The 14,363-nt window shown below is 29.7% G+C and overlaps 1 protein-coding gene and 1 long non-coding RNA gene across 3 annotated transcripts; both read right to left on the bottom strand.

The window, feature by feature from the left end:
- Window positions 1–1,400: 1,400 nt before the first annotated feature.
- Window positions 1,401–5,441, bottom strand: LOC140834392 (uncharacterized). Of its 2 annotated transcripts, none has more exons than XM_073199239.1 (3): window positions 5,308–5,441; window positions 2,289–4,890; window positions 1,401–1,906 (listed from the first exon to the last, which is right to left on the bottom strand). In XM_073199239.1, exons 2-3 carry the CDS (start codon window positions 4,786–4,788, stop codon window positions 1,551–1,553), a joined length of 2,856 nt encoding a protein of 951 aa, XP_073055340.1. In that variant the 5' UTR covers window positions 4,789–4,890; window positions 5,308–5,441; the 3' UTR covers window positions 1,401–1,550. The 2 variants fall into 2 exon arrangements, with proteins under 2 accessions (XP_073055340.1, XP_073055341.1); XM_073199240.1 differs by lacking the exon at window positions 5,308–5,441 and adding an exon at window positions 5,121–5,251.
- Window positions 5,442–13,615: 8,174 nt separating this feature from the next.
- LOC140833498 (uncharacterized) lies at window positions 13,616–14,363 on the bottom strand. Its single transcript, XR_012118493.1, has 2 exons — window positions 14,239–14,363; window positions 13,616–13,811 (listed from the first exon to the last, which is right to left on the bottom strand). It is a non-coding gene; the product is annotated as an uncharacterized lncRNA (long non-coding RNA).

The following is a 14,363-nucleotide window of genomic DNA, read 5'->3' as shown; positions in this document are numbered from 1 at the left end:
GTTGGTATATTCGATAAACCATCGTGCTTTGTGCAGCGAGCTTTTGCCGTGCTCGGGTCACAGAGAATGATCGAAGAGAATTGGACAAAGAGACAAAGGATAACATCATTAGATCTTCAGATTTATATACATATACATATACATATACATATACATATAGATATGGTCCCTTCAACTATTTCTCTTATTTTCTTGTTTTTTGGCTAGCTGTTGACATTACTCCATCTTGATCTTAAGACTCGTCAATTCAATCCTTCATCCTTTACTTGTTTTGAAATACGGCCATCTTTAATTACATGCATGCTAGCTCTCGTGTACACACACGTACGTGGCATGCATATGTATAGTAGTCGATTTTTTTAAGAATACTGTTATTAAAAAATAGAAGAGTAAGTCTCTTATGAGACGGTCTCACGAATATTTTTCTGTAAGACGGGTCCACCCTACCGATATTCACAATAAAAAGTAATACTCTTAGCATAAAAAATAATATTTTTTCATGGATGATCCAAATAAGATATCCGTCTCACAAAATACGATCCGTGAGATCGTCTCACACAAGTTTTTGCGAAAATAGAAATTGATTTTTTTAAAAAAATTAAATATTTTCAAAAAGTATTTTTTAGATATTTTTAACATAAATTTAATGTTTCCTAAAAAAAATAATAGGTTATTTGTCAGAGGGTTTCATGGATCTTTATTCGTGAGATTAATCAATCTTGTTTATATTTATAATAGTAATAAGATTAATCAATCTTGTTTATATTTATAATAGTAATAATTTTGATATAAAAAATAATATTTTTTAATGGACAACACAAATAGAATATCAATCTCACAAAATTGACTCACGAAATTGACTCGTGAGATCTGAAAAAAAAAAAAATCAAGAGTAAATCGTCATCTTATGACCCACTAAAGGGAACAACAATTATAAGCACCAAATATTCCCCTACTTTTGATAAGTTTGAACTTCCAATATTCTAAATCTAATCTAATCTAAAATATGTAAATATATCAATTCGTGGACGATTTAAATATTTCCCCCAATCATATTTTTATTAATTACGTCAAAATATCGCATTTATAACTGTTGATTAAAAAAATGCATATATCTGTCAATTAATTTAAATTTACCATTTGTATTTATTTTATTGCAATGTCAATGTCCGTTAAGAGTCGTGTCCAAGCTTGTTCGAGGACAATATATATATATATATATATATATATATATATAAGTGTTATTGCAAAATGTTTTTATTTAATTATTATAAGTGTTATTGCAAAATGTTTTTATTTATATATATATAATTAAATAAAAACATTTTGCAATAACACTTATATATATATATATATATATATATATATATATAGTATGAAATCAAATCTTCAATCAAAAATATATTCACAAACATGTAATCATTTCCACCTCAAAGGAAAAGGAAAACAACGTTCAAAACCAAAGGTCAATAATAATAAAAACCAAAACCCTAAAAAGAAAAAGAGAAAAAGGTGGTTGAAATACTACAACATAGCTAATAGCGAGAGCTTCAAACCTTGATAAAAGAAACACAAGAACTCGACGTCACAGTTGATTCAATAAACTTCACTAAATGAGCGGCATCCGGCCTCGCCCCCGGATCACCTGCCGTGCACTGCAGTGCAAGAATCATGGTCTCCACAATCTGGTTCTGACGTTCATTTAGCGTTTGATTCTTGATGTTTGAATCAACCCACATTTCAAGATGGCAGTCTGAGTAGCAATATCTAGCCCATTCAACAATATTTTCATGGATTCCGAGCTCGGTGTCGGCAGGAGATTTTCCGGTCAGGAGTTCGATAAGGAGAAGTCCGTATCCGTAAATGTCACTCTTCTGTGTCAGGACTACTTTTGATCCATTGGCCTCTGCAGATTTCGGGAAAAAAAATATAATTCAATACAATGGATCTTTAGTATATATTAACGTGCATGGACATGATTACTTGGATGAAAAGATGTATTTGGTAAGAAAAGAGACGATTTATTAGATTCTTTTTTCCAACATCTCACAAAACCAAAAGGGTACTTGCGATAGATGATATTGAAGCATATGGGGAAATTATTGCATCTACGTTTAATTTGTACTTGCCAAAAAAGTAAAAGACTTCAAGCACGACTTTCTTGCTTTTACTACATCGATAATAAAATTATAAACAAGATGCCATACTTTTCAAATATATGCATGCGCAAGAGAACCCATCAACAAAATGTAGAAAGTAAATTATGGAATGATAGTAAAATTAAGTACCTGGAGTAACATATTCTAAGGAGTTGCGACATTTGTTGTCCGCAGAAGCATTAATTCTTTGAAAACTTGGTCTCAAGCGGGCTTCTCCTTTTTCATCAATCATGACCTTCTTAGGTGAAATGTCACCAATTATGATTTTTGATGAACAATAACAATGCAAATACTTGAGGGCTTTTGCGACTCCAATCGCAATTTTGAGACGACTATCCCAACTCAGGCCCCTAAGAGTTTCACTTAGATCTTTCCCTTTAATGTATTCATACACCAAAATGCACACCTTTTCGGACTTACATATAGCGAGAAGCTTTACGATATTTGGATGATCGAGCTTAAATAATTCACTCCATTCCATGCAGAAGCTTGTTGAAATTGTAGCTACCTCCTTTCTAAATAATCGCTTGTTATTTCTAGAGCATTTTCCTCTATAGGACAATATATCATCTATAGTTATTGATCTTGAAATGATTTTTGAATTCAAGAAATACAATTCCCAAATCCCATCATCACTTTCCACTCTTTTCAGCTCCAGATCTTTCCTTTTTTGGATGAAAATTGAAACGAAAACGATAATCGCTAGGACCATCAAAGAGGCAAGAAGAGTGGCAATTAAGATGTACCACCGAAAATGATTTTTCACACTGCTGCACGGTGGTAAACCACTTTTTTTGTCGCCGCCACAGAGTTTATTACCGGTTACAGAACTAGAATTAATGGCAAGAAATGCTCCGGTGGAGGGCAAGCTTCCCTGGAAGTGGTTGTAAGAGATGTTGATTTGAACTAGTGAATCGACTTTACCTAAATTTGAAGGGATTTCGCCAGTCAATTCATTAACAGACAGATCAAGCTGTCCAAGAACTGGCATTGATGCAAGACTAACGGGAATTTCTCCATTAAGATGATTATGACTGAGGTCTAAAGTCACGAGTTTCTTGCAATAAGATAATTGATCAGGTATTCGGCCAGAGAGTTCATTCTCTCTTAGCTTGAGTTCCATTAGCTGAGAAAATCCTCCAATGCTTTGTGGGATGCTGCCTGAAAATTTGTTCCCCGATAAGTCCAAGTGTTCTAACTTCTTACTGCCGAACCACACCGGCAATTCCCCAAAATACTCGTTTTTGGCCAAATTCAGCATTTGAAGCTGTGGCATATCCCATTTCCTGTCATCAATCCTTCCAAATAGCTTATTACTCGAAAGATCAAGAAAATAAACCTGTGGAAGTGCGGTGAATTCTGGTGAAATTTCACCCGAAAGTCTGTTTTTCTGAACTCGAATACGCTGTAAACTCTTGCAATGATTCAGACTATCTGGAACTTCACCTTCCAAGTAATTTGAGAAGAGGATAAGCTTTACAAGTTGTCCCGATTCACATAGGTTTTCGGGGATTTTTCCCGTGAGGTTATTGGTTGAAAGATCAAGAACAGTAAGGTTATTATATTTTCCGAGATCTTTTGGAATTTCACCTGATAAACCATTAGACCATAACTGAAGAACTTGGAGACGCAGCAAAGAAGTTAAAGAATCCGGGATTTTTCCAGAGAAATTATTGGAAAACAAATGGAGAATTTCCAGATTCTGCAGCTGTTGAATCAGTTCAGAAATCTCACCTGACAGGGAATTATCACTCAAATCAAGTGATACCAGTTTCTTGAGATTGAAAATGTGGTCAGGAATGGGACCAGTGAGCTTGTTAAAGTAGAGAAAAAGGTATTCAAGATTTGTGAGATTGCCTAAAGATGATGGGATTTCACCTGTAAGATTGTTATAAACAAGATCAAGATGATTCAGAAAGGGTAATTCCCCAATTTCTTTCGGAATTTCGCCTGAGAAATTGTTGTATCCCAAATAAATCCACCTCAAGCTCTTCAGGATTCCTAAATTTCTTGGAATTTCACCACTTAGCTGGTTCGATGCCAAGGTTAGAAACTCCAATCTTGTCATATTTGACATCGAATCCGGAAATTTTCCGACCAACAGATTCCCTCCAAAATCAAGAAACTTGAGTCCTGAATACAGTCCCATATCTCGTGGGATATTTCCAGACAGCATATTGTTTGATAAATCCAATGTTTCAAGAACTGTCAGAGGGCCAGCTTGAATCACCCCTGTCAAATTGTTGTTGCTTAGATTCAGGTATCTAAGTGAAAAACACGAGGATAAATTTGGTGGGATTTCACCAATGAACTGATTGGTTGAGAGATCAATGGTCTGAATATCAGGGAGTCTGAAAATGGAATCTGAGATTCTTCCAGATAAGTTCTTCTCAGGCAGCTCGATTTTGGACACGTGGGATGAATCGAAACAGGAGATTCCTTCCCATTTGCAGAAAGAAACAGATGAATTCCAGCTGCTCAGTGCCTGAAATGGATCATTTATTGAAGCTTTTATGGATAATAACAGCTCAAGTTCAAACTCTTTGCATGTACACAAGTTGGTCATGAGAATAAACATGATAATGAACTTGATCAAAATCTTGAATCTTTTGAATCCATCCTTGGCCATTTTCAGCTGAAAAATTTGACAACTCAGACTGGGTACTGGAATCAAGAAATTGGCCAGCTTTAATCTAAGATAAGTTTACAAATTATCCTATATATTCATTCTCTGCAAAAAGAAGATTAAATAAAATAATTAGCTTCCAACTACAATTAATCATGGGATCTGAAGCTTATAAAAAACAATTCAATACGGAAAAGAAAACACACATATAACAGCTTTTTATGAAAGAATCTCTCATTCATGGACAAATATTTAAAAATGCCTTTGTTATCACCATAAGGACAACGAAAGCAACAGCAAGAACAAGCATGCGCAGGGATAATGTATAATCCAACCTTCAAAATAAAAAGTCAAAAGTACTGCATGTTAGAAATCCCAGTTGCAAGTATCCTAAAAACTATCAACTTTAAAAAAAAAACATAAATAAAATGAAATAGTTCATGCATTTATGCGATAGTATAAATAATGAGGCGACTTCAGATTCCAAAAGCTGGGTATGGAGAATCAAAGTCTGAAACTCACTTTGAAGCATGTATAGATGGAAATGGAGAGAACAGTAGGGTTTGAAGGTAAGGCAGCGGCATATAAATATATAAATAGCTAGAGGACTTTTCTAGAAAATTTTGGCATACAAATTTTTTATATAAACTTTTGTAGTTTTTTTACCACAAAAAAATATTATTTTAATTCTAAACCTAGAGTCCAGGGATCAATATTTGTCAGATAAGCATTTTATCAAGTGTAGTTAGGATTTAAAATTTTTGGAAATAATAATAATTCCAGGGTTAAAAGTGGGAAAGAAAGAAGATACAGATGTTTGGAAAAAGAGGTTGGCTTTAAATTTGTCGGATATTACCTAAATGCTCTTTTGACTGGCATTGGAAAGTGACAAGAGAATGTGTAACTGATGAAGCTTAAAAAGTTGGATGAGTCATGCTCCCTTTGCCTTTGTTCTTGGATCGACTTGTATGCTTCAACAATGCAAATTTGGTGTGAACTATATATTCTGTCTCCTTGCATCAAAGTATGCATGTGTGTGTGTATATGTGTGTGTGTTTATATATATATATATCTTAATATATAATATTATATAAATATAGATATACACAAATATATATATATATATATATTTGTGTATAGGTATTGTGTGACTTAAATCTTAATATATAATATTATATAAATATAGATATACACAAATATATATATATATATATATATTTGTGTATATCTATATTTATATAATATTATATATTAAGATTTAAGTCACACAACCCTTTATAGGTATTGTGTGTATATATATATGTATGTATGTATTTGTGTATATCTATATTTATATTATATTATATATTAAGATTTAAGTCACACAACCCTTTATAGGTATTGTCAAATTACACAACAAAAACATTATAGTATACTCCTCACCAAAGTAAAATTTCAAAACTATAATAATACACCTACCTAAGGCATAGTTTGGTACATGAGATAAGAGAGAGATTGATAAATAATCCTCTTTATCTCATGTTTGGTATCTTTTTAAAAAGCTCATGATAATATAATGGGCCCTTGATAAATAATTTTTTAGAAGGCTAAAATATCTACTAATAAAAAGTGTGATAATTTTAATGTAATGATAAAATATACTACAAATGACTTAATTACCCTCAATTTATGATAAATGATTTTTTTATAAATCTATGGTAGCAGGTAGAAATTAAAATCAAATAAATATTTTATTTATTTTTATATATTATATAATATGATAATTATATAAATGAATTCGGTATAATTATATAAATAATTTTTATAAATTTCAATAAAATTATTATTATCTCTCGATTAACCCTAAAAATTGATATTTGACTTGACTAAAAAAATCAAAGGCTCAATTATCATATTATATAATATATAAAATTAGGTAAAAATAAATAAATCATGCAAGTACTATCGACACATGAACAGATAAAAAATATGAACTCAAGCAACAACTTTGAAATTATAAAATTTATTATGATAATGTTAATTTTGTCATTACAATCTAATATATAAATCTAATCACTCTTATTAAAATCATACCAAACATTAAATATAATATCCTATCTCTTATTTATCCTTAACTTATCCTTATATTATATATCACATGTTTATCCTATCATGTGTATCAAACTATGTCTTATAACATAAATCAAACTAGTTACAAAAAACATTGATTAAATTAATCCAAAGAATATTTTTTTTAAAATAATAAATATCGTAATACAAGTACGCAATGATTTACTGGCAGTATATGTAGATGTGCGTGTTTGAAGTAATATAATACTCGATAAGTAAAGTACATGCATGTATTAGTTAATTTTGTTAAAATTCTAAAATGAAAGATCTACATATATAAATAATCAAATTATCTTCATATTAGATTTGCTTACAATTTTTATGACTATGGTTGATTAATTGTTGAAGTCAAATTTCATTGGTCTGTCATTAAATGTGTGTGCGCATGCGGATATGGTGGTCCGATGGCTTTTAGTTTGGTCATACGGTACAAATGAGCTGAGGACACATTTTTAAAAATTATATATTTAAAAAAAATAATGTTAGGTTATATATATATATATATATATATATATATATATATATATATATTTTAAAAAATTAATATATGTTAGGTTATATATAATATATATTTTTAAAAAATTAATGTTAGGTTATAGATATTCACAATGGGTGCACAAAAAATCAATTATATATAAACATATAAAATTTTGTGTTAATATTATGATAGATTACAATACATGATTTGAGAAATTTATGCATAGACCGTAGACGAAAATCATAGAATTTTTCTCTAGTTAAATGAATTTAATGCGCGAGGGGAATTTGTTCAACTAGACGAATATACAAAGATAAGATGGTATTATAAATGGTCAAAGTAATTTATTGAAGTCAAAAACTTGTGTGAAACAATCTCACGGGTCGTATTTTATGATACAGATCGCTTATTTGGGTCATCCATGAAAAAATTTTGTTTTTATGCTAAGAGTATTACTTTTTACTGTGAATATCGATATGGTTAACCCGTCTCACATATAATGATTCGTGAGACCGTCTCACAATAGACCTACTCTTTATTGAAATTACATTTTGGTACTATATACAGGGGCGGAGCCACCCTTGGGCTAGGGTGGGCTCGAGCCCCACCTAAATTTTATAATTTTTTTTAGTTTTTCTACATTTTTTTATTTTTGTCTTATTTTAGTGTTTTTTTTCTTTATTTTATTGATGCAAATTTGAAAAAAATTTAACCATGATTACTTTTTTAAAATGATTTTATGCAAATATATATAATCAAATTTGACTTTTTTCGTATTTTGCTCAAAAGATTGAAGAACTTGATGTCAGTTGATTTTTAAAATTAGCTTTAAGTTTCAAATATAATTTTAGATTATATTACAATAACACAAAAATATATTAAATTTAGCTAATATGATAATAGAATTATGCAGTTGCTACATATTTTATTATATCTTTATTTAATTTTTATTAATACTAAAAGTTTTATAGGATTTTAATTTTTTAATATAAACTAGTATATGTTTATAATAATTGATTTTGAGAAAAATAAAGTAATGATTTTGATAAATTGCGCATATTTTCCATGTGAATCATAGTATGTGATATTATATGATTTATCAATGATTTAAATTTTGTGCATAATGACTTAAATTGTGTATCAAACTTTTTATTTTCTATTAATGTCCATATTATTCTTTGATGTTTGTCAATGTCATTATTTTTTTTTACCATGAGCTTCAAAAAATGATGTGAAATAACTTTGACTTTTGACCGCAATAATTCTTAAGAGTAAAATATTTGAAAAATCTTTGTTGGAATTAAGATAAGGCAATAAATCAATTCAGCCTATGGTTGAACAAAATATCGATTTCAACCCAAATAACTTATCGAACTGAATTAATAATTAATGAGTTTTATTCTAAAAAAAATCGAAGAACACAACTTCAATAGTGTTTTAGCTCCATGTTTTGAAAATATTAAATATTAAATATTTTTGTTCTATGCTTTCATGAAATCAATGTTTACATATTTTTAATTTAAATTTTTTAGTTAATTATTTAATTTATTAAATACAGTATAGGACGGAGCCAGCCCCAGGTAATTTTGAATCCTGGCTCCGCGCCTGACTATATATATATATCATTTTTGTTATTTTATCTGTAACTTAACGGTCTTATTACACAAATTTGCATTTTATTTCAATCATAATACTCAATTTCACAAAGTACTGATGTGACATCATATATGTAACAATTTCCGTTTCCATCGCACAATTTTTGGTGCTACGTCACCATTTTCGAAAGTGTAAACACATAATATTGTTGTGTACGATATTCTTATTTTAATCATAAATTATGCGAATTGAAATACTTACATTCTTGGGTATGCAAATACTTGTAAAAATTTCTTATCATAAAATAGAAATTGTTTTTATAAAAAATGAAATAAGATAACATTTAAAGGGGAAAACAACAAACTCAGCGAGGCAAAAGGCATATGAAAGAAAAGGGGATGGGATTTTGAAAGAATGTACGCCATACATATATAACACAGTATGAAGGGAAACTGAGAATGTGAAATCAAAAGTAGAATATCTTTTTGCTTAAATAATCAAAATGTTCAGTACCAGTGCACCCAATATTGGGATTTGGGACCCTTGGCTTATACCCTTCACTCTCTTTAATGTCTCCAAGGAATATACAGTGTGTTGTCCTTGTCAATTTCGCATGCTTGTTTTCTATCCTTCTCGTTTTTTACGAAATAAATAAATTTAATTCACTTCGGAATTTTTTTTTTTAAAAAAATAATAATATGGTCTATTGAACCATTTTTTTTTACTTTACTTAGTAACCAAATTAATTATATTTAGCAAAGATAATTATAATTTTGGTTTTATAACTTGGATGATTTTCATATTTGATTATGTTATTTATCAATTTTTTTCTCACTCCACTAATTCTCACCTATTTTCAATTTTAGTCCTATTACACTGGAAATGTAGAATCAAAAAATGATGATATGATATCTAAAATTACTGACTATCTAATGTCACGTCAATATCTCAATGAAAAAGCGACTAAGATAAAAACAAATAAAAATTAATAGACCATAATCATAAATTAAGCAACACATCAAAGGTTTTTTTTTTTTTTAAAAAGTATTTAAAATGATTTTTAAGTCAGTTGTTAATATCCTTTAAAAACAAAGCCAGTTGTTAATATATATATATATATATATATATATATATATATATATATATATATATATATATATATGTGTGTGTGTGTGTGTGTGTGTGTGTGTGTGTGTGTGTGTCATAATATATCTCATTATCTAATAATAATAATAATGGTATGCTGAGCGCTTGTCATTTTACCAAAATTTATATCTGGTGGTAATGGTACAACTCAAATATTTTAACGGTATATCAGTTTTGAATTCACGTTTCAATTACTATACTCAGTAAAGACAATTATTGCACTCAAATAAAATATATCTCTCAATAATTGCAATAATTACAATTAATGAGAACCAAACTCGTGACCTTGACTCTGATATAAATTGTTGGATCGAACGTTTTCCGTTTTGCAAAAAAGTTATAATTAGTAGTAATACTACAACTCAAATATTTAAGTCATATAATAACTCAAACACTACGTTTTCATTGTTTTACTAGACAAAAATAATCCTATCCATTTTATATGCCGATGGTGTACCTGACATTCGTTGAAGCCGCATTCAATATCAATATCAAAATCATAAATTATATATTTTTTAATTTCATTTTCGTTTAAGATTATTAAATTTTGTCATATTTATTTCTGACACTGTCCATACCTTTTAAGATAAATAAATTTAGAAAGTGAACTTATGCCATTATGCTCTAAAGAGCACACCACAAGCATCCAAAAATTAGTGCCCTGTCCTCTTCGTACTAAAATAAATGAATGACCAATTAAGTGTAGAATTTCATTATAAAATAACAAACAATATCAAATTACTTGTACAATTATATTTTTTCATTCTTAAATTTACATTATTTCAGAAATATTTTTCTATTCTATCTCCTATGATCTGACAGAATTTTAATATTTAGATTATCAATATATTAAATAATTGTAGTTGCATTAATTTATATGAGGTACGTGTGACAAATACCGATCCAAATCCACTAAATAAGGGCTGTCCATTGCTTTTGAGATATGGCTTTGTAATTTTTAGCTGTGGTCCAATGCAACCATTAAGATAAAAATGTAATTAAATTAATCAAACCATTAATTAGGATAATTTTTTTCATTGAAAAATAAAAGGTTCCACTAGGATGTGCGTGTTCCATAAAAGAGACCGTTTAACTTACTTTGGTTTAAAAAATTCGAATATATATATAAAAGCAATTAATAAACTTATAGCAATATCAATAAAGCGACTTTTGCCTGAAAAAGTGAGGAGATTGCAACTTGTTAGCTTAATTAACGACGTCGTTAATTTATTATTAAATTTGCAAAATGATGACTAAAATTAAGAATGATACGTATACTTCATGTGTGCGTAAAAGTAATATATAGAAACTTTTTATAAGTGATCATTTAATAACACTGATTATAACATTTTTATGATAATCTTGGGGATATATATTACACATAACTATGTAATAATAATAATAATAATAATAATACCTTATATAAAAATATAGATTCTGATAAGCTAATGAATTAATTTTTTGATAAAAAAAATCATTTTTTTTTTACAAATTGAGAGAAGTGTACCAATTTAATTAAGATACATATTTCGATATTTATTTATGTTACACGAAAAGTATAATCTAAATTATTAAAAAATAAATCATATCAATTTTTTTTTATATAAAAAAAAAATTGAGTGCAACACAATTGAAGGGTTTTGAATTGAAAAGTGATTATTAAATTCACATGATGCAATATTCAGATCAGATGTAAAATTGGCTGCACGTGTGACACTCACGTACTACACTCGGCGGACGTTGCATCAACTTTAGCATACCTTCTATAATGGGATGCAAAAGGTTTCGAAGATTGGGAAAAGAAATGGGACCATTTTGCGATTATTACACTTGGTTTTGAACATGAACCCTATAGGCTATAGGAGATTTAGGACCATGCATTACCAATTGTAGCCCACAACTTGTTTATTGAATCTACACTAATAATTTTTCTTTTGTATTTTTAAAAAAAATATATAAATCAAAGATAATGCATATCACTCAATCCAATGAATGGTGGCACAAGCCATTGTATTTTATTTTTTTTTTAGAAAATGATCACTATATTATTATATCTCATTTTAAACTTTCATTTGTAAAAAAAAATTCAAATTTTAAAGCAATATATATTGGCGTATATAACATTAATTGGTTTCTTCCTTTATAGCATGGACAATTAATTATAATTTTTCATTCAAAAAAGGTGATGTAAAACTATAGATATAAATTGTAAGCGCATGTCAAGCATTTGGGAGCTCACCAAATTTTTAGTGCTAGTCCAACCCACACGAGAAGGGTAAATTCTATGCTATACTGATAGTGAATTATCATCCATTATATGACAAAAATTTTTGTGAGACGGTTTCACAGATCATATTTTATGAGACAGATATCTTATTTGGGTCATCCATAAAAAAATATAACTTACTTTTTATTGTGAATATCGGTAGGGTTGACCCGTCTCACAGATAAAGATTCGTGAGATCGTCTCACAAGAGACCTACTCCATTAGATTGTGGTGATTCTCACCTGTTTCTGGTGTGATCCATCTCGATCCTATGATTAAGGAGAAGTTCTCTCGACGTAGAATAGAAGAAGTCCACGAGAAGTTGGGAAGTGCAGAATTTCGAACATTAGCAATCCAAATATTAGCATAATTTGTCGGCCGAAATTATGGTGTCGAAACTTTCTAGCCCAGAGCAAGCAAAAGTAAAACAACTTAATCAGGAGAAGATTTAATCCGAAGGGAGAATATAATCTAAAATAGCAAATCCGTAGAGACAATCAGACAATAATATAACGAGTTCAAAAAAAAGGTAAGAAATTAGTAATTCAAGTGGAAGAAAACATTTATAACACGGTGGGGAAAATCAGACAGTAAAAGATAGGTTCGAATTTAAAAAGGGGTGAAATTCACGCCACCATAAGAAAATTAATCTCAGAAAAGATCACACGACTTTGTTTTGGCAATGTAAGATCCTATTTTGATGTAAGTTTGTTAGTTGTAGGCTAAAACTTATAATTTTGAATATTAATATGCAATGAATTGCAAAAAGAGTGTTGTAATTTCAATATAACGACACATAAAATAATTTGATCGGAGATATAATAAAAAACGATACACACTATTCATTTCAAATATTTTGTTTTTGAATACTTTTTAAAATTATATTTAATATAAGAAAAATGAATTTTTTTATTCTAATTGTTATTTATTCAATAATTTAGTCAACTCTCTTAATTTGCCCTTTAAATCCTATTATTTCAAACTAAGATTGATCCTCGGAACACAACTAGAACTCCTAATTATTTTTTTGATGCCCAAATCTTTCTTTTGATTCTCGCGACTTCTCTTGACAATATCCCTCATAGCCCACGTCAACGAGAGCTTTGGATTAAGCCTCGATGTGGCATTGAAATCTTGAACAAAACTTTTGTGACTACTCATAGCTTCTTCAATGGCAATGGGCTTTCGGGTCAACGTGTCTTTAACGACTTCGCAGCAAAGCCCACAGACCCATGTACCCGAAAAGGATTTCCGGATCCTTGTAATGTACTCCTTCGTGCACTCTTCTTTGAGACCACAGCATTCACATTCAGCCATCAAGATCACTTCTTCTTCTTCTTCCAATTCAACAACGGCTTCCAAGCTTTTGCTCAGTTTGTTTATCTCCACCGTGAGATCCGAAACGGCCTTTCGGAGCAACTGAGGTTCACTCTGCCACCACAAGCTTATTAGAGCACGCTACACATTAATTTGAATCAAAATTACTTTATTCCAGTATTATACTCTTGTGCTGCCCATAAAATTTTGCCATGCATACGAGTTTGAGCCATAATTCGAGCTTCACAAAGCTCGATAACTAGACTATAACCAAGAAAACCAGACTCTAGTTTGAGCTGAATTCGATCTCAAAATTATTTGAGCTCATGTTCGAACATAAAATTATGAATAATATGGCTTAATATTCATTGCTGGATTGAACCTCAAAATCAAGGCCTTGGAAATTCGAAATTTTAATCAAAGATCATGTCTATGCATTTAAATTTGTAGAAAATATTTAAGAAAATGCAATGAGGGATACGTAAAACTTCCTCAAGAAACTCTTTTTTTTTTTAAAGAATTTATAAATTACAGTACGTACCATGATTTGGAGTAAAGTTTATTTCTTCTTCAAACTGATCTTTAACTCTGAGAAGTACTTGATAAACCCCATAAGTTCAACATTTACTCGAGATCAACACTTGTATTTATAATAGTTGAGTGCAT

Source organism: Primulina eburnea, chromosome 6 (genome assembly GCF_022965805.1).
Source record: "Primulina eburnea isolate SZY01 chromosome 6, ASM2296580v1, whole genome shotgun sequence".
NCBI classification, from domain to species: domain Eukaryota; kingdom Viridiplantae; phylum Streptophyta; class Magnoliopsida; order Lamiales; family Gesneriaceae; genus Primulina; species Primulina eburnea.
Note: the sequence above shows the minus strand (reverse complement) of the source record. Positions and strands in the feature narration are given on the sequence as shown.